The 26,591-nt window shown below is 37.1% G+C and overlaps 1 protein-coding gene across 1 annotated transcript in view; it reads left to right on the top strand.

The window, feature by feature from the left end:
- SLAIN2 (SLAIN motif family, member 2) overlaps positions 1-20,284 on the top strand; it is a 124,118-nt gene extending 103,834 nt beyond the window's left edge. Inside the window, exons 10-11 of the mRNA XM_011973064.1 lie at positions 15,961-16,279; positions 17,246-20,284. Of these exons, the coding sequence (XP_011828454.1) occupies positions 15,961-16,279; positions 17,246-17,312 (386 nt within the window). The 3' untranslated portion in view covers positions 17,313-20,284. The remainder of the gene's footprint in view (positions 1-15,960; positions 16,280-17,245) is intronic.
- The last annotated feature ends 6,307 nt before the right edge of the window (positions 20,285-26,591 follow it).

Below are 26,591 nucleotides of genomic sequence, written 5' to 3'. Positions count from 1 at the left end.
AAAAAAAAAAAAAGCTTCTGAATTCTTTTTTGTTACTGTTTGTGTTGTTTTGTTTTAAGGGTTTTTCTTGTCTCTGTCTCCTTCAGTTGTTCTGCTAGCTTTGGAGTTTGTTTCCTCTTGGTTCTCTGGTTGTTTTAGTTGTCATGTTAGGTTGTTAATACGAGATCTTTCTAGCTTTGTGATGTCAGCATTTAGTGATGTAAATTTCCCTCTTAACATTGCGTTAGCTGCATCCTAGAGATTCTGATATGTTGTCTCTTTGTTCTCATTAGTTTCAAAGAAAGTCTTGATTTTTGCCTTAATTTCATTGTTTACCCAAGAGTCATTCAGGAACAGGTTGTTCACTTTCCATGTAGTTGTGTGGTTTTGAGTGGATTTCTTAATCTTGAGTTCTAATTTGATTGTGCTGTGGTCTGAGAGACTGTTATGATTTCAGTTCTTTTGCATGTGCTGAGGACTATTACGTGATCACTTTTAGAGTGAGTGTTGTGTGGTGATCAGAAGAATGTATATTCTGTTGTTTTTTGTGTGGAGAGTTTTGTAGACCTCTATCAGGTCCACTTAATCCAGAGCTGAGTTCAGGTCCTGAATATCTTTGTTAATTTTCTATCTCAATCTTCTGTCTGATATTATCAGAAGGGTGTTAAAATCTCTCACTATTACTGTGTGGGAGTCTAAGTCTCTTTGTTGGTCTCTTAAGAACTTGCTTTATGAATCTAGGTGCTCCTGTATTGGGTTACATATATATTTAGGATAGTTAGCTCTTCTTGTTGAATTAAAAACCCTTTACCATATGTAATGCCTTTCTTTATCTTTTTCAATCTTTGTTGGTTTAAAGTCTGTTTTGTCAGAAAGTAGGATTGCGACCTCTGCTTTGTTCTGTTTTCCATTTGCATGGCAAATTTTCCTTCATCCCTTTATTTTCAGCCTATATGTGTCTTTGCATGTGGGGTGGGTCTCTTGAAGACAGCATGGGTCTTGACTCTTTATCCAGCTTGCCAGTCTGTGTCTTTTAATTGAGGCATTTAGCCCATTTACATTTAAAGTTAATATTGTTATGTGTGAATTTGATCCTGTCATCATGATGTTAGCTGGTTATTTTGCAGACTTGTTTATGTGGTTGCTTCACAGGGTCACTGGTCTGTGTACTTCACTGTGTTTTTGTAGTGGCTGGTAATGGTTTTTCCTTTCCATATGTAGCGCTTCCTTCAAGAGCTCTTGCAAGGCAGAACTGGGGGTGATGAATTCCCTCAGCATTTGCTTGTCTGAAAAGGATCTTATTTCTCCTTCCCTTATGCAGCTTGGTTTGGCCAGATACGAAATTCTGGGTTAGAAATTATTTTCTTTAAGAATGTTTTCTGTTGCCTCCCAATCTCTTCTGGCTTGTAGGGTTTCTGCTGAGAGGTCCTCTGGTAGTCTGATGGGCTTCCCTTTGTAAGTGACCTGGCCTTTCTCTCTGGCTGCCCTTAATTTTTTTTTTTTTCCTCCATTTTGACCTTGGAGAATTTGATGATTAGGTGTCTTGGGGTTGATCTTCTCGTGGAGTATCTTACTAGGGTTCTCTGGATTTCCTGAATTTGAATATTGGCCTTGTCTTGCTAGGTTGGGAAGTTTTCCTGGATGATATCCTGAAGTATGTATTCCAACTTGGTTCTGTTTTCCCCATCTCTTTCAGGTACCCCAATCATTCATCGGTTTGGTCTTTTTACATAATCCCATATTTCTCTGACTTTTTGTTCATTCCTTTTTATTCTTTTTTCTCTATTCTTTTCTGCCCATCTTATTTTGGAAAATAGTCTTCAAACTCTGAGATTCTTTCCTCCTTTTGGTCTGTTCTGCTGTTGATACTTGTTATTGCATTGTGAAGTTCTCATGTTTTTGTTTTTCAGCTCCATCAGGTCAGTTATGTTCCTCTCTAAATTAGCTATTCTGGTTGTCAGCTCCGGTATTGTTTTATCATGATTCTTAGCTTCTTTGCATTGGGTTAGAACAGGTTCCTTTAGCTCAGCAAAGATCAGAACCCTACTTCTGTCAATTCAGCTGTCTCAGCCTCAGCCCAGTTCTGTGCCCTTGCCGGAGAGATGTTGTGGTCATTTAGAGGAGAAGACACATTCTGGCTTTTTGAGTTTTCAGTGTTTTTGCGTTGATTCTTTCTCATCTTTGTGGACTTATCTACCTTTGACCTTTGAGGTTGCTGACCTTTGAATGGGGTTTTTGTGGGGTCCTTTTTGTTGATGTTGTTGCTTTCTGTTTTTAACAGGCCCTTCTTCCGTAGGGCTGCTGTGGTTTTCTGGGCGTCCATTCCAGACCCTAGTCACCTCAGTCCCTCCTGCATCTGGAGGTATCACCAGTGAAGGCTGCAGAACAGCAAAGATGGCAGCCTGCCCCTTCCTCTGGGAGCTCTGTCCCAGGGGGACACTGACTTGCTACTGGCCTGACCGCTCCTTTATGAGGTATCTGGAGACCCTTGTTGGGAGGTCTCACCTAGTTGGAAGGAATGGGATCAGGGTCCCACTTACAGAAGATGTCTGACTGCCCTTTGGCAGAGCAGGTGTGGTGCTCTTGGGGGAGCCCCCTTTGTCCAGACTGTCCGGACTCTCCAGAGCCAGCAGGCTGGAAAAGCTGTTGGCTGAACCACAGAGACTGCGATTGTCCATCCTCCACAGGCTCCGTCATCAGAGTTTCGTTCATATAACCCTGGCTGGAGTTGCTGAAATTCTCACAGGGAGGCCTTGCCCAGTGAAGAGGGATGGATCAGGGTCCCACTTAAAGAAGCTGTGAGGTGCTGTGGGAATGGAGCCCACAGAACACTGCTGCCTGGTTCCCTGGATTCAGCCCTTGGATTCATACCCCTTCCTAGGGTAATGCATGGAGGGATCTCCTACCTTGCATGAATTCCTGAAACTGGAGTATGCAAAACTACTGGGTCTCCGTGAGTGCCTGAGTGACCATACTGCGGAGACTCCACACAGCTTTGTGCTTTGGATCCTAGGCCATGGTGGCGTGGGCTTGTGAGGGAATCTCTTGATCTGTGGGTTGCAAGGATCCGTGGGAGAAGCGTGGTTTCCCAAGTCAGGGCACGGTTGCACAATCACTCACCACCTTTCTTGGCTGGTGGTGGGGGCTCTCCTGGCTCCATGCTGCATCCAAGTGGGCCATTGCCTCACCCCGCTGCTTTTCCTCGCTCTCCATTGGTCAAGCTGTTCGCCTAGTCAGTCCCAGTGCAAGAACCTGGATACCTCAGTTGAAGGTGCAGAATACACTCACTCTTTTCTTTCCTCTTTTCATTCCTCTCTGTGAGAGCTGCAGACCACTGCTACTTCCAATTGACCTTGGCCCACCCTCCGACTTTTGCATTTCTAATTATTAGATTTTAAAATGCCTTTTGATATTAGACTACCTGAAGATGGAGAATGAAAGAATTTTGTGATTACCTAGAAATCAAAATTAAATTTGTCTTTTCTATCAGCTGACAAGTATTTATTGAATCTGTATCATAAACAAGATACACTAATTGTATCTTTTCCTCTTTTCTTCTCTGTTCTAGCCCCTTTGCTTTCTCCTCTTACAGTTGTGTTCAAAACTAGCTTCTGACATACACAGACTTCTTAGAAACAATTAAAATGATAGGAGTTGTTTCCCCTCCTATGATTTTGATATGTAAAATTTGAAGAATGAGAGAAGAAAGAGTGTGGAGGCTATTGTTGAGGTTCCCTTCAAACACACATTCTTGTTAGACCATTTCATGCTATTTTTGGAATGATAACTGAACATTATAGGTTTTATTTTACATTTAGACTTAATAATGTTTTTATGGTTTTCTAAGGCCTTTGTCTTTCTCTGTAGTTAAATCTTGATTACAGCTGTCAATTTCCTTTGCTGAGAAAGTCCTAGGTCAAAATTTTCTCCTCTCTGAAATTTGTACCTTAATTTTTCCAGTTAAATGCTGACTGCCTTTTAGAATATGAAAGTTACAGCTCTTTAAAGTTCACCTGTATCCAATCAACCTCATTATATTTTTATTGTTCCCTGACCCACTTGTTTATAGATAAGTCAAAATGCTGCTACCATGAAACATTTTTTCCAATAGTATCACTACAGCTTAGTATACCTCTTCAGATCCTCTCTAGTTTCCCCTCCACTTATACATTAACTTTGTTAACATATTTCTCTCCATACCTTGATGTTCCAGGACTTGACTTATTCTTTCATAGACTGTATTGCGTTTATCTAATAATTTAGGGATTAATAAATTTACAATGATTGCTGATTTATAAATCTGTTTTTAAACTTTATTATTTTTAAATAAAACATGAAATCAGAAAACCAATACACAGTTTAATTAATTCTTATAAGGCAAACACCCTTGTAACTACCATCCGTATCGGGAGACTAGAACTTGGCACCTCAGACATCCTCCACCTGTCTGCTTCCAAACACAACCCTTTCTTGACCCCTCCCCAGAAAGTATCTACTCTTCTGAACTTTTATAGCAGTCACTTCCTTTTTTGTATAGTTTTATCACCCAAGTTTTGAAACTAGTTTTGCCTTTTTGATACATCTTTTTAAGTTTCTCTTACTTTATAGTTTTCTTCCATTTCTTTTGTCTCATTGTTTCTTTGAAGAAACCACCAGATCATTTGTTCTGCAGAGGTTCTTACAGGCTGGATTTTGCTGATTACTTTTTCATGGCTTTGTTTAGCAAGTTCCCTTGTATTTTCTATAAAGTGATAGTTGGATCTAGGCAGTTCATTAAATTATTTTGCTATTTTTGCAAAACTTTTTTTTTGTTTGTTTTTGTTTTTGCATAGGTAGTGGTGCTTCTTTATCCAAAGGTGCATAAAGTGGGGTTTCCTCTTTTCATGATGTTAGCAGTCATTGATGTGTAATGCCTAGATTCATAATTCATTAGGTATTACAGAATTGGGAATTTTAATTCCAGTGTGCCTTTTTTTATTTGTCACAGTACTGTATAAAGAGAATTTTTTCCTTATTTGGTCACCCAGTGGTAGTTTCTTTAGGAAATTCAGACCAAATATTTGTTTTTTCCCTTTATTTACTAGTTTACAAAATTTAAAAATGGCAATGTGGCACCTTCCAAAGGTGACCAGTTTTTTAAAATGGTTTTCATTATGAAATTACAGGTTTAAACATATTTTTAAACATGTTTCAGTTCATTCTAGATGTTTTTCCAGCTTTACTGGAAACCTTTACAAGTTGGCTTCCAAGTCTTTTTGACACAACTCTAGTAGTCTTTGATACCATCTTGCTAGCTGGTATGGCAAGATTGGCTGGTCTTGTACATTTCTTGCCAGAGACCTGGAGTCAGGCATTTCTCCAAAAAGTCCTGCTTGCTTTTGGTATTTCAAGACCAAAATCTGTATGTTTAGCTATACTTACTGCTACTGGGTTGGTCACTGTTTCCCGGTCTTTTTAGTTACTAGAGCTAGGAAACATATGTGTAAGTTTGTGTTTGTATATTTTTTTAAGATTAAATGCAGAGCTTCTGGGCAATTATTTAACCTCCTCTAGCATTCTCCCATCCTGAGAATCTTATTTCTCAGCAACACATAAAAGTAGAATATCATAATAATTTGTTTTGTCCCATATTTCACATAAAGTGTTCTTAGGATAACATTAGCATGACATACAATATGATTACTGAAAACAATTTTTACAACTTTTGGTTATGCTTTTTTTTTTTGTTTTTTGTTTTAAGTTAAGCTGTATCCACATTGTCAGATACCTGTTACATACTGTTTTCTCCTTCACATACCTTACTTAGTTTAGGCTCTCCATTTAAATGCATATTTGATGCTTAACGCTAATTTATATGTCATTGTCTCATCAGTCATTTTTCTTGTCTGAAACATATTCTTTGATTCCTTAAGGAGTTATGAGAACAGTATTCATTTTTTCAGTTTTTACATGTTGATGATAGCTTATCTTTTGTTTTCATACTTGAAAGTCATTGTCTAGATATGAAATCTTTGGCTCACATTTTCTTTAACTTAAATGTATTTACTCCACTTTCTGCAGGAATAAAGAATTGTTTCTGTTATAATCATTTGGTCTTTTTATCTGGATGTACAATGGATATTTTCTTTTTCTTTACAATAATTTACTAGAATATGTCTTAGTATTGATCATTCTGAGCTGCTTTTCCCAGATTCAGGGTGTGTTCTTTCATTATAAAGTAGCAAACTTTTTTTGTTTTTCAGAAAAGTTTCATTGAATTGTAGTTTTTTATATTCTGTTCTCTTGGTTTGGTTTTCTTTTTTGTGGGGACCCCTGTTGTACACATGTTCGAGGTTCGTTTCTTGTTTCTATATTTGTTGCCTTCTCTTGAAATATTTTTTTCTTTCTTCACTTCTATAAAAGTTTGTTTTCATTGTCTGTTTCTCTTACAACATTATCTATTGTGTATATTGACTCTCATATTTCTCCTTAGACTTCATCTTAAAATGATTCATTTTATAGCTGATTCCTTCCTGAGTTCCATCAGCTCATTTCTGAGTGTTTCTCTCTCTGATTTATGCTATTCTTTCGTATCTTGTAGCAATATTAAAATGTTTTTAAAATTTGAAATATTAGATAATTTCATCTTTGTGTGTGTGATTTCTTACCATGATTTCTGGTAAGGTTTCACTTCTTGTAGAAGTGTTACTTTACTCCTTATTTATTCTTTTTTTCTTGTAATAACTTTATGTGTGATTTGACTTCAGTCCTTTTCTATTGCTCATTTTTCCATGAAATTGATTTTTCTAAACACTTAGCTTGATTTAAGACTTACTAATTTTATGGTTCTATAGCTCTTTCTTGTATTTGGAAGTGTTCAAAAACATGGCTGCTTCTTTTCTGAGAATTCTTTCCTTTATTCCCTCCCTCCACTTTCAAAATTTATCCTTTCTTAAAGTGTACTATTTGGTATTTTTTAGTATATTCACAGAGAGAGAAACCATTACCACTATCTTATTTTAGAAAATATTTATCACCCCCATAAGAAACACCATACTTATTAATAGAACTCCTGATTCCTCACTTCTTCTAGCCCCTGGCACCCGCTTATCTACCTTCTCTGTCTCTAGATTTGCCTGTGTTGGACATTTAATATAAATGGAATTAAACCATATATGATCTTTTGTGACTGGCTTCTTTTACTTAGCATAATGTTTTCTAAGTGCATCATTTTGTAGCATGTATCAGTATAGTCATTTGCTGCATAACAGCGTTTCAGGGCCAGGCACAGTATCTCATGCCTGTAATGCCAACACTTTGGGAGGCTGACGTGGGAGGATCATTTGAGCCCAGGAGTTTGAGACCAGCCTGGGCAACATAGTGAGACTGCATCAGAAAAAATAAAATAGCCAGGTATGGTGGCACGCACCTGTGGTCCCAGCCACTTAGGAGGCTGAGGGTTGGAGGATTGCTTGAGCTTGAGAGGTTGAGGCTGCAGTGAGGTGTGATTGCACCACTTCCAGCCTGGGCAACAGAGCAAGACCCTATCTCAAAAAATCTAAAACCAAAAAACCGACATTTCAGTCAACAATGGATCGCATGTACGATGGTGGCAATTTCTGTCACCTAGTAACATCATAGACCTTCCAGTGGGACAAGATGTGGAAGTGGAAGATAGTGATATTGATGATCCTAACCCTGTATAGGCTTAGGCTCATGTGTGTGTTTCTGTCAGTTTTTAGCCCCCGCAAAAAATTGAAGTAAACTAAATAAAGATTTAAAATTAAAAAACACATGTAGAATAAGGATATAAAGAAAGAAAATATTTTTGGACAGCTGTACAACATGTTTGTGTTACAAGCTATGTGTTATTACAAAAGAGCCAAGAAGTTTTTAAGTTAAAGTTTATAAAGTAAGGTAGTTACAGTAAGCTAAGATTAATTTATTATTGAAGAAAAATAATTTAGTGTAGCCTAAGTGTGCAGTGTTTATAAAGTTTGCAGTAGGGTACACTCTACTCACTTACCACGCACTCAACTTCAGTTCTATAATCTCCATTCATGGCAAGTGCCCTATACAGATCTACCGTATTTTGTCTTTTATAACATTTTTACCGTACTTTTTCTGTGTTTAGATATTTTTGGATATGCAAATGCCCTTCTGTTACAGTTGCCTACAGTGTTCAGTACAGTAACATGCTGTATTGGTTTGTAGCCTAGGAGCCACATACTATTTTTAAAAATTTTTTGTGGGTACATAGTAGGTGTGTATATTTATGGAGCACATGAGATATTTTGATACAGGCAAGCAATGTGAAGTAATAACATCACAGAGAATCAGGTCCCCATCCCCTCAAGCATTCATCCTTTGTGTTACAGACAATCCAATTACACTCTAAGGTATTTTAGAATATATAATTAAGTTATTGTTGACAATAGTCACCTGGTTGTACTATCAAATAGTAGGTCTTTCTCTATTTTTTTTTGTACCCATTAACCATCTCCACCTCCCCCGGCCCTGCCATCGGCTGTTCCTTATAGCCTAGGTGTATAGTAGCGTAAATAACTTAGGTTTGCGAAAGTACACTCTGATGTTCCTACAAAGACAAACTTGCCTAACGAGTCATTTCTCAGAACATATCCCCATCGTTAAGTGACACATAACTGTACTTTGTTCCTTTTTATTGCCAAATATTCCATTGTGTGGATGCACCACATTTCGTTTATCCATTCATCACTTGGTGGATACTTGAGTTGTTTCCACTCTTTGTGGAAACAAATTCCTATTGTGAATAATCCTGTGGTCAGGCCCGGTGGCTCACGCCTGTAATCCCAGCACTTTGGGAGGCCGAGATGGGCAGATCACCTGAGGTCAGGAGTTTGAGACTAGCCTGGCCAACATGGTAAATTGAAACTTCGTCTCTACTAAAAGTACAAAAATTAGCTGGGTGTGGTGGTGGGTGCCTGTGATCTCAGCTACCTGGAAAGCTGAGGTAGGAGAATTGCTTGAACCCAGGAGGTAGAGGTTGCAGTGAGCTGAGATCATGCCATTGCACTCCAACCTGGACGACAGAGCAAGACTCCATCTCAAAATAATAATAATAGTAATGCTCTGAACATTCATGTACAGTTGTTTACATGGACAGACATGTTTTCAGTTCTCTTGATTATATACTTAGTGGAATTACTGGATCATATGGTAGCTTTATGTTTAACATATTAAGGATCTGCTAAACTGCTTTCCAAAATGGCTACAACATTTTAGAATGTCACCAGCACTATATGAGGGTTCCAGTTTCTCCATCTCCTCAGTAACACTTATTGTCTTTTATTTTAGCTATCCTGGTGAAGTGTTATAAAGTGGAATCTCATTGTAGTTTTTATTTTGCATGACTAACGTTGAGCATCTTTTCATGTGCTTATTGGCCATTTGTATATCTTCTTTGGAGAAATGTCTATTCAAATTCTTTGTCTCTGGTTTTTTTTTTTTTTTTTTTAATTGAGTAGTAGCATTCCTTTATATATGCTGGATTCAAGTCCCATATCAGATCCATGATTTGTAAATATTTTCTCCTACTCAGTGGACTTATTCTTCACTTCCTTTATGGTATCCTTTGAAGCACAGAAATTTTTAATTTTGATGAAGTATCATTTATCAATTTTTGATCTTATGGATCACACTTGTGGTGTCATAAGAAATCAGTGCCTAACCCTAGTCATTACTCCTGTCCCTTCTGCTCTACCCTGCCTGCTCTCCCCAGACATGAATCTGCTACATGAATCCGCTGCGTTTTCCCCTTCGGTACTTGGAGCTTTCTGCGGCCCTTCCCTTCCCCAAGTCTGGCTCTGTTTGTGGTATCCTGCCCTCCTCCCCGTCTGGCCTGCAGCACCAGCACCAAGACTATGCTCTTCTATTCCTTTTTCAGTCCCTGTGGGCAAGGATGTGGATCTGGAACTCAAGAATGACCTGCATATCTGTGGATCCTTCCATTCTGCGGATCAGTGTCTCAACATCAAATTAACTAACACCAGTGTTACAGACCCTGAGAAATATCCTCACATCTTCATTAGGGGCTTAGTGGTCCAATATGTGCAGTTGCCAGCAGACAAGGTAGACAAAGTTGCTGCAGAATGCAGCAAGGAAGGAAGCCCTATAGCAGAAACAGTGATGGCTCCTCCTTTTCCTCTTCCCTCTTCCATTGCTGACCCATAACCCCAGGTCCCAGCCTGGGACCCCTGACCGTGAATACTTGAAGCAATTTTGTTTCGTTGGTGTTTTTTTTGTCGTCGTTGTTTTAACTAGTGAGTGAGTGTGTGTATGTGTGTGTTTAAGGGATGACTGGATGAGAGGGATAATAGGGAACAGCTCTCCTTGTTGAGAAGGGGAGGATAAGTAGGCTGGGAAACTTCAAAGCCTTCCTAGTCCTCAGCATCTGCCTTTCTCACTACTTCCCTAGAGGTGGTGCGAGAGTTTCCTAAGAACTTTATAGGGTTAGCTCTTACATTTAGGTCTGTGATCCATTTTGAGTTAATTTTTTAATAGTGTGAAGTGTAGGGGTCCAACTTCATTCTTTTGTACGTGGATATCCATTTGTCCTCACAGGATTTTGAACTCTTTCCTGCTTTTATCTGGACTTCATTTTCCTTTATCTGGAATGTCCCTGTTCTGCTCTATTTGGATTATTTTCTGAGGTTTTTTCCCCTTAGCTTGAAGTTTTACCTGGAAGAGGGATTTGACTGGTTAATTTTAAGAATTCATAGCCACTCATGTTCCTCCTAGACCTTACAGTAGACCTCTTGTACTCACTCACTATTGGAGTGTGCAAATTCCTCCCAGTTCAGCTTCTGTTCAGCATTTTTTTTATATGAGTACTTGTTGGTTATTTTGGAATTTTCAGGACATTGAGATATTCCTCTACTTCCTTCTGCACAGATGCTGATAATTCATGTGGTCTTGTAGTTGTCAGTGGCTTCTTCCTACCCACTTGTATTTTGGGGCTCATGGAGATACTCCATCACCTGGTTTTACTGTAGCTGTTGTAAATGGGTTTTGGTTTGACCTTCCTAGTTAGTTGCTCTGTATGTTTTTATGGAGAGAGTTGAGAAAATTCGTAAATTACACCAATGCCGGTACCATCTTTCAAGAATCCTCATAATTATGTTTCTTAATCTTGACATTGACATTTTCCCCTTTCCTCACTAGATACTCTAAGGTTAGTTATATGTTAGATAATTTATTAAACTAAAATACAGTAAGTTAGATAGGTATAGATGTACAGCTGTTTATATATACTGTGTACTAAAACTAACGTGTCTCTCAATAAATCTTGATATCATATATTTTGATACATAATCAATTCCCTAATTTTGGAAATGTGGCTATTTTGTTAAAAACTTCCCCTGTCAGGGTGAAGATACCTAATGAATGTTAATAGTTCCTGTATTGTGTGTTTGTATATACACACACACATTTTCTCTCTCTCTCTCAGCTTTTGTACCCAAAGGGTGGTTACAGTTTTCAGTTGAATAAAAATATTTCTTTTTAAAAAGTTTATTTCTAAAAGTCATTATTGAGGTTGAGGCAGTTATCTTGAAGAGGATCAGTTCCAAAGTTATTTTCTATTTAATAGAGTAAATTCGAAGATTAAGCTGTAAATGTTTGCTGGTAGCTTATGCATTCATATGTATCTTTTTGTATTTATGGAAGAAAAGGTATTGAAGCCCTGTTCTTGGGGCATTTTCTGCCTCTTATGTTTAATACATTTTTCTAATAACTAACAAAATTTTTGTATGCTTACAAAAATAATAGTCATGTACGTTAATGGAAGAAGAAATCAAAGGCTTCTATGTCTTTTTTATGGTTACTTGTCAGCAATTGCCATTTTAATATGCTTTGGAGTCATACCTTATAAAACCTGCCTAGGATAGTAACCCCACAAATAAACTTTCTGAGTCTAGTTGAAAATTAAAGTGTTGATAATGACACTTTGGCCAGGTACGGTGGCTCACTTATAATCGCAGCACTTTGGAAAACTGAGATGGGCAGATCACGTTAGAGGCCAGGAGGTTGAGAACAGCCTGACCATCATGGCAAAACCCCATCTCTACCAAAAAATACAAAAATTATCCAGACCCGGTGACGTGCACCTGTAGTCCCAGCTACTTGGGAGGCTGAGGCATGAGAGTCGTTTGAACCTGTGAGGCAGAGGTTCAAACTCCATCTTGGGCAGTAGAGCGAGACTCTGTCTCAAAAAATAAATTTAAAAAATGTTGATAATGACACTTTGGTTTCTACCCCCAGAGATGTTTCTCTTTTGATTCCTGGTAAAGAATGCTGATCTGGGAATCGGCAGACCTGGGTTCAGTTCATTTATAACACGACATCCTGACTTTCCTATTTATTTGCTCAGTTGGCTTCTGTGGTTGTGGTAATTTCCCTTGTCCATGAAGTGAGAGGGTTAGAGTACGTGGTCAGTAATAATTTTTTTTTTACAAGGATTCTTTAATTCTGTAGTGAGATAATCATATTTAATTCATCTTTTTCTTTAGCAGCCAGAACTTATTTTTAAATACTTATTGTTTCAGTAAATTGTGATTATTATTGATAGTGTAGAGACCATTGAATAATTGAAATGATATAACAATATAGTAAGGCATAGGTAACAAGGAGATATTTTTGTCCTTCATTTGTTAATAATGGAATTCATATGTGTTTTAATAAATGATGTTTCCCATTGGTCATGATGACCAGTGTTTATTTTTATTACTATATACTTACTGGGCATTTATAGGTTTTATAAATTATGCAGCTAATGGAAGTTGTAGTTTGAAGGAAGACTGCTCTGTGAAGACAACTTGGAATATCTAACTTTTGTATTGCTAGGTACATGTTGGATATATTTTTATAAAGCATTTTGTATTCAGTGAATATCAAGCTAAAAAGATATGTATAATTTATTCAGTTTTTTCATTTTAGGGTTAAGTGCATGCCTGAATTATAGAAACCTTAATTAGAAAGCAAACTTAGCACAATTATTAAATACTTATTGAAAGAAAAAAATATTTTAAGATATGAATTCTCTATTACACTTCATCCTAATTTAGAGATAACTTAGACATCAAGGTTAGGATTCTTAGTCATGTCATTTTTATAAATAGAGTTCTAATTTTTGCTCAGAGCAGATAGCTCTCCTTCACATTATGCCTGACTCGAGTGTAATTCTTGGTATTCAAAAAGAGTAAAGAGAAATTATAACTTGTCAATATCAATTTGGGTAATACATTTTGGGTAATAACACGTTTGAGTTAATTTATAAGGAAAGCCTAGGAGACTGTTCTTTGTGGCGTTGTTGAATATCTTTCTAGGAAACTCATATGTAGCATGCTAAAGGAGCCCTATTCTTTAGATAAGAAAGCCACAGATAAGAATGCCTTACAATTTGTTTAATATTTTACATTTTACTAACAGTTTACACATTTATTACTCGTTTGCTCTTCACAGCAAACTTACATTGGCTGAGATTTATTAGATTCATACGTAAGTGGTTTTCTTTTCGAGCAATGCAACTGATATGGTATTTTTAATCTTGATTTCTAATGTTTGTTGCTGGTGTATAGAAACATAATCAGAGTTTGTATTTGTATCCAGTCCCGTGACCTTACTGAATTCACTTATTATTTCTAGAAGTGTGTGTGTGTGTGTGTGTGTGTGTGTGTGTGTGTATAGATCCATTGGGATTTTCTGTGTAGACATCATGGGGACAGTTTCTAACCTCTGTGCCTTTTATTTTTCTTTTTTTCTTTTCTCTCTCTTTCTTTCTTTCTTTCTTTCTTTCTTTCTTTCTTTCTTTCTTTCTTTCTTTCTTTCTTTCTTTCTTTCTTTCTCTTTCTCTCTCTCTCTCTCTTTCTTTTCTTCTCCTCCTCCTCTTCCTGCTCCTCTTCCTCTTCCTTCTCCTTCCTCCTCCTTTCTCCTTCCTCCTCCTTTCTCCTTCCTCCTCCCTTCTCCTTCCTTCTCCCTCCATCCTTCTTCTTTTTTTTTTTCTTGCTTATTGCACTGGCTAGAATTTCTACTGGTGAGAGCATATGTTCTTGTCTTGTTCCTGGTCTTAGGGAAGGCACATTCAATCTTTCTTCATTAAGTATAATGTTAACTGTAGGGTTTTTGTAGACGTTCTTTATGAGGTTGAGGAAATTTTCCCTATTTCCATTTTTTGGAGAATTTTTTTGATTACTGTTGAATTTTGTCAGATGCTTTTTTTGAGTCCACTGTTACGATTCTGTGATTTTTCTTCTTTATCCTGTTACTGTGGATTACACTGATTGTTTTTCAAATATTGAACCAAACTTTGCATCTTGGAATAAATCCTACTTAGTCATGGCATATAAATCTATTTATATATTGCTGGATTCTATTTTCTAATATTTTCTTAAGGATTTTTACATCTGTATTTGTAAGCAATATTGATCTGAAGTTTTCTTTTTCGGTACTGTCCTTTTCTGGTTTTGGTATCTCGGTAATACTGGCTTCGTAAAAATCAATTGGGACATGTTCTCTCCTATTTTGTGATGGAGATTATGTTGAATTTGTGTTCATTCTTAAACATTTGGTAGAATTTCCCAAGGTTGCTTCCAACCTCCAACAAACATTTGATCTGCTTCTTATTACCATAAATTAGATTTGACTTTCCTCAAATTTCTTTATAACACAACATTTTACAGTGTGTGTGTGTGTATACACATGGACTGTTTTGTGTCTAGCACTCATTTCATTCAACAAAATTTTTGAGATTCATCTTTGTTGTATACATCAGTAGTTTACTCCTTTTTATTTCTGAGTGGTATTCTGTTGTGTGGTTATGCTACAAATTGTTTATCCATTCACCTGTTGATGGACATTTGAGCTTTGTTCAGTCTTTGGCTGTTACAAAGTTGTAGTCAAGTCTTTGTGTGGACATAAACTTTTTTTCTGTTTTCCTTTTTTTTTTTTTTTTTTCCTTTGAGACAGAGTCTCGCTCTGTCACCCAGGCTGGAATGCAATAGCGTAGTCCCCGCTCACTGCAACCTCCTCCTCCTGGGTTCAAGCAGTTCTCCTGCCTCAGCCTCCTGAGTAGCTGAGACTACAAGCATGCACCACAACACCCGACTAATTTTTGTGTTTATAGTGGAGACGGGTTTTCATCATGTTGGCCAGGCAGGTCTCGAACTCCTGACCTCAGGTGATCCGCCCACCTCGGGCTCCCAGAGTGCTGGCATTACAGGTGTGAGCCACTGCACCTGATCTTCTTTTTTGTTTTTGAAACAGAGTCTTGCTCTGTCACCCAGGCCGGAGTGCAGTGGCTTCATCTTGGCTAACTGCAGCCTCTGCCCCTCAGGTTCAGGCAGTTCTCCTGCCTCAGCTTTGAGTAGCTGGGATTATGGGTGCATGTCACCGGCTGCCTTTTTGTTTGTTTTTTCATCACGTTGTGCTTTGTGAAGCACAGCAATGGTAGCACTTTTTAAAAATGATTTTTAGTTTCTAAATTTTTAATTACAGTGTCAATAATGTGGGATTTGGACATAGAGCCTCCAGATACTTGATACATGTTTACATGAATGTTTCTTTTCGGGGGAAATATGTTTCAAATTCTAGACAACAATTGGATAGTCAGTCTGTTTTTCACCTCTAGAATGGTCATTCACATGTGGCCTAGATTAGTTGCTACAGTGAGACAGAATCCTGCAGTGCCTTTTCTCTTCTGGTGTTATGCGTTCCAAGCTGACCTATTTAAAATACTGTTGTCAAAGACAGTTGTAATCCTCTTTAAGTACTTGGTTATTTAGAATTCACAGTTACATTTTTTTCTTTTAGTAGCCCAGGAATAGCTTTTATTTTTTGCATTGCTATGAAGTTTCCTGACTACTAGTGACTAATCATCAGTTGTAAGTTAAAGCAATGGTTTCATATATATATATATATAGATATAGATTTCCACTCAAAAATTGACTTTTCTTTGCTATTCCACAGTACCTTCTCCAGGCAAATTCCGTTCCCCTGCAGCACCATCTCCTTTGGCTCTTCGGCAACCAGTGAAAGCATTTAGTAACCATGGCTCTGGTTCTCCTGGTAGCCAAGAAATAACACAGCTCACACAAACCACCTCCTCACCTGGGCCTCCTGTGGTTCAGAACACAGTCTCAGCAAATCCTCCCAGCAATATCAACAGCGCTACTCTAACCAGACCCGCAGGGACAACTGCAATGAGAAGTGGCTTGCCCAGACCCAGTGCCCCTTCTGCTGGGGGCATACCAGTGCCTCGCAGCAAACTTGCACAGCCTGTTCGCAGGTAAGTGGCAAATGTTCTGTTTCAGCATTCTTGAGTACCTGAAAGTGGATAGACTGGAATTAATTAGCTTCATCTCTATGTTTGATAGTAAACAGAAAGTCATGGTGGATTCCCACCAGAGTTTTAATACAATTTGAATAAAACATTACTACATTGTTTTAAAGAAATCCTCATTTGGGACTTTTACCATTTTGGTTCAGATTAAATGTGTCCAGTTGCCTAACATGATTAAGCATCTCAGAGGACCCCTAGAAAAAATTTGTTAGAACCACTCAATTTGATTGTGATATTCATTCATTTTGAATAGAATTATATTCAATGAAGATGATAAAGGTATATTAGAATATAGAGTGATATTTAAGATAAAACTTATAGCTACTAAGTCTGAGTATAATCTATAAGCATGGTTTTCAAACCCTTATTCTACAATTCAGAATTATCTATGAGATTTATATAAATGTAGGGTCTAAGTTTTACCCTCAGAGAGTCTAACCTATTTAATGAAATTAAGTAATTTGCCTAAGGCCACATAGCTAATAAAACTATGAGTTCCAAGTATGTCTGACTTCGGAGCTCTTTTAATCACTATTCCATGCTGCCTTTCTAGTGATGCTGACTCTGAGCTTCTAATATCACATTCATCATTCTGCCTCTCAAAATAATAAGTAAATGATAAGGTTGGTTGTCTATGTGCTTGAGAAAAGGTGAGACCATCTTTTCCCTTCTTTGATCTAGTAGCTGTGTTAACAAAATGGGAAGTCATCTGTTGTCCAGTAAAACTTGGAAGTTGTGAAAATGCAGAGTGTTGGGAGGTTGTACTAGTACCTGTTTAGAGCTTTTGCCTTGGTACAGCCTTCATGGGATCATGATGCCACCTAAAGAGTAATTAATATATGTGTGAGATAGTATGGTAATATTTCATAAAGACATTTATCAAATTTTAATTACAAAATTGCTTTATTTCAGATCCTTGCCAGCTCCTAAAACCTATGGTAGCATGAAAGATGACAGTTGGAAAGATGGCTGTTATTGACCAGCAAAGACAAGAATGCAGAAGTCCACGGCTTCATGGATACCCTTCACCAGGCTAAAAAACAACTTTTATATGCAGACTGTTCAGATAAGACTCTTGGGATTTATAAAATCCCAGCCCTCTCTGTCTTAATTAGCACAAACTGACAGAGATCATCAAACAGCACTTTAATGACATTTAACATCAGATGTGTTTGGTAATCATACAATCACTCTCCATAGAATCACTTTTAGTTTTGTTTAATAGAAACTAGGTTGATTTTTTTAACATATTTGACAGAGGCCAATATCTGGGCAAATACTTAATGGATGCCAAAGAGAAATGCCCATTTGTAAATGAGAAAAATGCCCATTTGTGCACAAGAAAATGGTGAATTCAAGCTATCCAAAACTTCACATTCAACCTAATTTACTGTATAAATAGTATCAATAAATATTTGTGTTAATGAGAACTAATATTCTGACTAATTATCTAAAATGTTTCACTAGTACACCAGGAAACTACAGATTGAGATTAGGGGGTGGGAGGAAAGAAACCTGGGCTAGAGATTTAAAACATTCCTAAATTTGGGAGAATTTCAGAAATTATTTTTGCAGATTCATTAGAAAAATTGTCATTTAATCTTAAGTTTTGGATGTAGCTCACGTATCACCACCACCAGATAGTGTTACAGCACGCATCCATCATGTTGCATTGACACATCGAACTTCTGTGTGTTTGTTTTGATTGCCAAAAGGGCTTAATATCAGTTGTACAATCTTTCTAAACTTTATAGTTCCTGGCTCAGGAAAGATGGCCTTTGCTGTTGAAGCCAACTTCTTCGCATGCTGTTATCTTTACAGAACTAAGAGATCTTGTTTCTGTTAGCAGGTTTTCATGATAGGAAAGAACAAGTAGTGTGTGTCTTTATTCTTGATACAACACCACCTCAGTGCTTACAACCTGGAACAAAACCATACAGTGAGAGAGAGGGGGAAAAAAATCTATGCACTTAACCTACAAAATCTCTAGTGATGACAGTTGTATTGTTGCTATTACATGGCATAATGATCTATTATGTGGTAGGAAAATATAGCCTGCTAAATCCTACTTAAGTTGATCCACTTTAAACTGAGTAACCGTATAAAACATCTATTGAAAATTCTTTCCCTTTTGACTTAGATTCTGCCTTATATTAATTTTTGCATTTTTGGTAACAAACCTACTACATATGACTCTAACCTGATAAATACTTGGTCTCTAATGGCTCTTAATAAATCCTTGAAATCACCTATTTCAATTTTATCAGACTATTACCAGAGTAAAACTTCCTTCTGTAGCAGGCCTCTCATTTTTTATTATGAGGTCTGTTTTTAAATCCTTAATTTGAACAGCTCTAAGATATTGTCACTTAGGTCATCTAAAAACTTTTAGAGATTTGAACGTAAGTTCATTTCCTGTTCATCAAAGACATTCCGTAAGTTGGCAAAAGAAATTGGAAGAGAGAAAATGGAAGGCTTGATATTCATGATGGCATTAAGGTTGGTAGGTTGAAAGAATGATAAAAACTTAAAACCAGGACCTCCATTCTGTCATGACTGACACCATGGTAGTCTGTCAACTTGACCAGTGGAAAGTCATTCATTTAGCACAAGCAGCTGGAGATTGAAACTGCCAGTAATATGTATTTGGTGTATAACGCAAAGAAGAAACTTTATCCTTGAATTTGAGGGTGATGGGGTGGGTCAGGAAAGGATGGCGCAGAATTCTACATGATAATGAACTAAAAAATGTTGCTTTTCAAAGGAAGATAAAGCATCTTCTTTTGGGAGGGGGGTATCTCATGTCTAAGTAAGTAAAAAAAAAAAAAAGAACTAGCTACTGTCTCTTTTAAAAACCACGTACAAAAGCAAAACAAGTCTCAGTTTTCAGTACAACATTTCAAAAAATATATATGCTGCAATCTAATAATTGAAAGGAATTTTACCTATTATGAAACACATTACATTTTTTAAGTTAGATAATCAGTTTCAAAAGAGTATTCAGGTTATTTAACTTTGTTTTGAAATGGCTGCATCAGAAAAAAATGTCTATTTTTTTTTATTAAAATATTTCATCACTTGTTAAAACGTATTTTGGATCTGAGTTTGGTAAAGTATTATTTTACGTGCTTTTGTACTACCACAGACTGTTGACTTTTAGTTTCCTAAAGAGAAAAATTGCCTTTTTACTAGAAAGCCTTTGTATATCGCAATTTTTCTGTTTGGGAAAATCTAAGGATTTACTGTGGTTAGTCTTACAGAAGAAATGTGGATTTGATAAACTAGTGCCTATGATTTTAACTTATGTTTGATATATAGTAGTAAGGGTTTTATGAATGTTGATTATTTTGTGCCAACAACCCAGAATTGTCACTTACGTGTAAGCAGAAAACAATGAGCTCTGCTTCCAAAGTTATTTAATTTTCTCAGTGTTTGAATGTTATTTTTTGTAAGTGTGTTAAGAAAAGTGTAAAGAATTGGAAAAAAATATAAATATTCTTAACTCAAGCATTTGCTGGATCATTTTTCTACAAAACTTGTTTGTATAATATAAAACACTCTCTGAAGAGTTGACTTTTTTTCAGTTTCGTATCCTGGAAATCACATTTTGTAAAACTGGGGACCATTCATCATTGTCAGATACTTTTTAAAATTATCTCAATACATCACTTTTATAAGAAAAAAAGTTTTTTTGAAAGAAAATTAGATACATACGTGGCCCCAGATGTTTGTATAACTCTAGAATGATCTAGACTATGTATGTTTAAATTAACTTTTTATTGAATGTACAGGTGTCCATTTTTGACGTTACGCATGGTCCTTTTAGATCACATGACGTTTGATTTGCAAACATTTCTATAGCCGAACTTGTATATGTGGTTGCCTCCTTAATAAACAGCCTGACCATAATGTTTATTATTAAATTTATATATTTTTTAATTGTTTAATTAATCTCTGGATATGGTAAGATTCCTTTTTTTCTCTCATTTGCCTACACTTGGTTTTAATAAATTGTTCCGTTGAGTTTTTCTTTAAACACAGAAACCCAAATCATATTGCCCTTTCAGGCTTAGTCTTCATGGGGTTGGATTTATGTCTTACATTTTCTCTGTCAGAGTTACTTCATTTATGGATTTTACTTGGAGGAAATTTATAGTTTACTCTAAATTGATTTGTTCTTGGAACTTTTTCACCTGCTGTGAATTGATATCTAGTTAGAAAAAGCTAGCATTTGCCTACATCATAACTATATATGATATCTAGTTAGAAAAAACAAGCAAAAAGCTATTGCGAGTTTCCAAGAGGGACGATTAATGTATTTTCATGCCAAATGCAAATATTTAGGTGATCACGTATATTTTTTCTTGTATGAATGGAAAAATCAAGAACTGTACACTGTTTAATGAATTCTCCATATTCTTTTAGGAGATATTTGCTTTGCAATTACATGTTACAATTAGAATAATTACCATTAAAATAATATTACATGTTACAATTAGATTAATACTGATGAGAGGGGGAAAAAAGACACCTTTCTGTTTTTTTCTCTCAAGTCAGTCTAAAGACTTGAAGAGCCATTTAAAATTAAATGTCACTATACTTGTATTATAAATCAATACATGAGAAATTTAAATCTGTTACATACTCAGTGCAACAGAAGAACCCATATGGAGGTTCAACCACTAATGTATTTTGAATGATCCTAAATATAAGTCTTGGGTGGCTAAATTGGCCCTCTGCTTACCCGTCTGAAAATGAAACCAATTATACTCATCGGCCTTATTTGCTGTAATACAAATTGGTTAAAAACTGTGTTAACTGAATGCCAGTTTCAAACAAATTATCTACATTAAGTCATCTTAATGTTTTCTCTTTAAGAGTAAGAAAAAAATCTTTTTCTTCTGATTTCAAAAGTAATAGAAACTCATTGCTGTAGAACATAAACTAAAAATATTAAAAAGTATAAAGGAGAAAAATGATAGTTGCCTGCAATCCCATCATCCGGAAATATTGAAGCACTGTCCTTCACATGGTTGTAACATGTTAAGTGGAAGGGTAGGTCTTTTTTTTTTTTTTAAATGAGAAAATGTTTCTTTTAAATAAATGTTTCTTATGTAAAAATGTTGACGTGTTTGCTTTTGCACAGAAGTATACATTAACTGCTATTGAAAGCTTGGCATATATCTTAATTCCTGATTTTAGATATTTCTTAATAATAGTATCATATGTATTGTTTGTGTTGTTTATAACATTAATTGGTTTTTTACAATTTATACTTTTTTTTTTTTTTTTTTAAAGAGTCTTGCTCTGTTGCTCAGGCTGGTGGAGTGCAGTGACATGATCTCGGCTCACTGCAACCTCTGCCTCCCGGGTTCAAGCAATTCACCTGTCTTAGCCTCCCAGGTTGCTGGGACTACAGGTGCATACCACCATGCCCAGCTAATTTTTGTATTTTTAGTAGAAACCGAGTTTCACCATGTTTGTCAGGCTGGTCTCAAACTCCTGACTTCAATTGATCCACCCACTGTTGTACCTGCTGTTGTATTTTTACCTGCTGTGGTACTACCACAGACTATTGACTTTTAGTTTCCTAAAGAGAAAAACTTTTTTTTTTTCTTTTTTTAAGAGATCAGGTCTTACTATTTTGCCCAGGATGGTCTCGAACTGCTGGGCTCACGTGATTCTCCCACCTCAGCCTCCCAAAGTGCTGGGATTATAGACATGAGCCACCATGCCCAGCCTCTACATACTGAAATTTGAGAAATATATAGTAAGTTATAAAGAAGAAAAAGTACTTAATAGGTAGTCAGCCACTTAAATTTGAAGATAATGTATTTGTTTCTTTTTCCTTCTAAAATTGTAATCATTTATGCTTGACAGTTAACTTTTTCTTAAGTCTGAATTCATAACTACCATGATTTAGATGGATTCTGCTGCTACAAAAAGCCATTTAGTTCTGGAAAGAGTATGTAAATATTCTAAACCTTTTCCAAACTGTATTATTTTAATCCTTCATATCATATCCTTTATTGATACTTGAATGCTCCCCACCACCGCCCCTGCCTCCCATCTACCACGAATTGACAGTATTGATTGAGTACAATGCCAGTTTTAAAATACCTTTAAAGAAATAACAGGCGCAACCAAATGAAGAGTTAAACTAGTCTCTAGTAGAGTTCTTAAACTTGGTCACCTGAAGGGCTATTAAAACAGATTTCTGCACTGTACTCCCGAGAGTTTCCAAGTCCCAAAATTCTAGGGATAGGGTTCCCAGGGCAGGTCAGGTGCACATTACTGGACTAATTGACTGTGGCTAGAGGATTGGGGTTAAGGTAGAACACTAGCTATGGTTTCCTACTGTGAAAATCTTATGGATGGAATGGGGAAAGACCATTATCCCTGAGGGTGGTACTGTCCCCAGAAAGTAGGCAAGGTCTTAAGCAAGCAATACAGTAGGTGCACATCACAAATGTCTCAGTGCATATTACATAAAATGATTATACCATGTCAGTGGTCACTGACCTGGAGGAAACATTTGTAGTAAGAAGAGAAGTTTCTGGTAGTATTTGAGCTTCTGGCTCAATTGTTCATGAGGTTCTGTATTATTCCTGTCCGTGGATTCCACTAGGCATCTTGGTATGCTCTTTAAAGATGCCCCTTAGTACATTGACCAGTTTAAGTAGGGTTCTGTCATTTGCAAACAGACGGAAGAGGTAATTTTTCAAACGTTTTTAAAATTGATACATAAAGTATGTACAGAAGAGTTCGTGCAACTCAAATGGTCAGCTCAAGGAATTAAATTACTACATGTGTGATCACCATGTAGACAAGAAATAGAATGTTCACAGCACCCCAAAAACTCTCCTAGTGTCATTTGACAATCACTACTTCCTTCCTCCTCTACAAAGATAACAGTTACTGACTGGGTGGGGTCACTCACACCTGTAATTCCAGCACTTTGGGAAGCTGAGGTGGGAGGATCACATGAGCCCAGGAGTTCAAGACCATCCTGGGCAACATAGTGAGACCCCCATCTCTCAGAAAAAAGTTGGGCCGGGCGCGGTGGCTCAAGTCTGTAATCCCAGCACTTTGGGAGGCCGAGACGGGCGGATCACAAGGTCAGGAGATCGAGACCATCCTGGCTAACATGGTGAAACCCCGTCTCTACTAAAAAAAATACAAAAAAATAGCCGGGCGAGGTGGCGGGCGCCTGTAGTCCCAGCTACTCGGGAGGCTGAGGCAGGAGAATGGCGTGAACCCGGGAGGCGGAGCTTGCAGTGAGCTGAGATCCGGCCACTGCACTCCAGCCTGGGAGACAGAGCGAGACTCCATCTCAAAAAAAAAAGTTAACAGCTATTCTGACTTCTAACATTGAAAAGCATCAATGCATTATACAACATCTCAAGTCAACATGGTCTGCCTGTAGGTCAATACTCCAGTAAAATTATAATGGAACTGAAATATTTCTATCACCTAGTGGCATAGCCCAATGCATTCATTACTCACATGTTTGTGCTGATGCTGGTATAAACAAGCCTGCTGTGCTGCTAGTCATAGAAGTATAGCGCATAATACTTGATAATAAAGAACTTTGATACTGGTTTACATATTTACCATACTTTATTGTTATTTTAGAATGTACTCCTTATTTTTAAGTGAACAGCCTCAGGCAGATCTTTCATGAGATATTCTAGAAAACATTGTTATGATAGGAGATGACTGCTCCATGCATTTTGTTACCCCTGAAGACCTTCCAGTGGGACAAATGTGGAGGTGGAAGACAGTAATATTGATGATTTTGACCCTGTGCAGGCCTAAGCTAATGTGTGTGTTCATGTCTTAGTTTTCAACAAAAAAATTTTTTAAGGAAAAATGTTTATAGAATGAGATATAAAGAGAATAATTTTGAACAACCATACAATGTATTTTAAGCTAAGTATTATGAAAGAGTCAAAAAGTGAATAAGTGATGAGATAAAAACCTTGCAGTAACCTAAGGTTAATTATTAAAGAAAAAAATTTATAAATTGAGTGTAGCCTAAGTACAGTGTTTTATAAGTATAGTAATGTTCTAGACCTTCACATTCACTCACCGACCCACCCCAAGCAACTTGCAGTTCTGCAAGCTCTGTCATGTTAAGTGCCCTTTACAGGTATCTCATCTTTTATCTTTTATACGGTATTTTCACTGTACTTTTTTTATGTTTAGATATGCAAATACTTACCACTGTGCTACTGTCGCCTACAATATTTAGTGCAGTTAAATGTTGTACAGGTTTGTAGCCTAGGGCTATATCATATTGCCTGGGTGTGTAATGGGCAGTCATCTAGGTTTGTGTAAGTACACTCTGATGTTCCCACAAGGGTGAACTCAGACCTACCAATGCATTTCTCAGAATGTATCTGTGTCAAGCGACACATGACTGTAATTTAGTTTTGCCTACTTTTGAACTTTATATAAGTAAAACCATACAATTTGTATTTTTTCTTCTTTGAAGGCTAATTTTTTCTTTGAAAGCTAAAAATGATTTTCTCTTAGCCACTAAACAAAAATAATGTGAGATTCACCCATGTCGCTGATGTCATTGTAATTTGTTCATTTTCATTGCTGCTGTTATATGCCATTGTATAAATATATCACAGTTTGTCCATTCTCATGTCAAGGACAGTTGTGGTGTTTCCAGTTTGGAGCTCTTAAAGTAATGCAGTTTTGGATTTCAGTATAGTCAAAATGACATAAGTCCACTGAAGCCTCTCCCACTGACTAAAAATTCTGTACAAAATGTAGAAGACAACTGAGAACACTGGGGGTAGGGGTGGGGGGTAGCAGTAGGATAGAAGACAGAGTCAAACCTGCAGAAAAGACCCATACAGGGGTGAACTTCTCATTTCTCCCCTCTTCTTTCTTGACCCTGAGCCAAGGGAGGGCACCCAGAAGAGCTGTCACAGAGGCACCTCTGGCAGATTAAACTTTGAGGAAAAACCCAAAAGATCAGCAAAAGGAGTTCCTGGAAGCTAGAGAACGTCAGGGGAAATCCCCAGGTTTTTATGTTTTCTCTCATGGCTTGCCGTGGGTGAGCCCTCAGGTAAGCTGTGCTAGCAAGTGGTGTCAACAGTTAAAATGGATGGAAGCACTCTCTCTGGGCAAAGGAAATGGGAAAAGAGCCTTTGCAGTCTTGAAGACTGTGGAGGTCATCTGGATTTTTCTCTATTTACTGTCTGTTCTGAGGGTGGCCTGAGGAGTGGGAACTGCATAGTAATAGTGATGGAACTAAAATTCCAAGCAAAACCCTTGTTTCTGGTCAGAGGACAGAGGAATGGGCTGTCTTAGGGCCTGATGGGGAAAACCAGAGAGAACAAAGCAGAAGGAATCCCTTTTTTGTATGTGTTAATTAGTACAAGCTCTAAGCTTACATACTTAGGACAGACCCAAAGTAGCACAGCAGAGGCTTTAGGAACTAACGTACAATTTAAACCACTGGCCAAGACACAGATTACTGAGCAGTACATGTTAAGATTGATCCAATATAATATCACCCTTTGAAAACAACTGGGAACCACAGCCACAGAAGATGGCAGAAAACTTTCAGTATGAACCTATATGGGTTTATTGTTAAACAAAAATCAACATTCTCCAGAATATTTTGACAAGACCTAGAGTCTAAATTATAATATTCAGAATGGGCAGCATTTAATCTAAAATTACCTGGCGTACAAAGAACCAGGAAAATGTGATACATTCTCAAGAAAAAAGACATGTCAACACCAATATGATCCAGATGTTGGACTTACCAGTTTTAAGGCAGCTATTATAGCGTGGAATAGCACTCTTATGAAAGGAAAGAAGTCCTCAGGAGAGTAGAAAAAATAAGAACCAAATAGGAATTTTAGAACTGAAAAGATATGTAAAGGTATTTAAATTTGATGGATTCAACAGCTGACTGAAGATGGCAGAAGAGTCAACAAGTGGAAGACAGCAATACCATTTATTCAATCTGGAGAACAGAGAGACAAAAAATTCAAAAAATGAGCAGAGCCTCAGAAACCTGAGGGCAATATTGAAGGTCTAACAGTTGCGTTATTGGAATCCAATGGTAAATTGGCTCTCAAAAGGTTCTTACTTGTATTGTTTTCCAGTGTCCAAGTGCATCCATTTGGGTATTCTCTGTTGTGAAGTCTCTTTCAAATCATTTGTCTGATTTTACATTGAGGTGTCTCTCTTACTAATTTGTAGGAGTTCTGTAGGTATTGTGGAGATA

The sequence above is a fragment of the Mandrillus leucophaeus genome, unplaced genomic scaffold, assembly GCF_000951045.1.
Source record: "Mandrillus leucophaeus isolate KB7577 unplaced genomic scaffold, Mleu.le_1.0 Scaffold1337, whole genome shotgun sequence".
Taxonomy (NCBI): Eukaryota; Metazoa; Chordata; class Mammalia; order Primates; family Cercopithecidae; genus Mandrillus; species Mandrillus leucophaeus.
The sequence above is the reverse complement of the archived record's forward strand: the minus strand, read 5'-3'. Positions and strand labels throughout refer to the sequence as shown.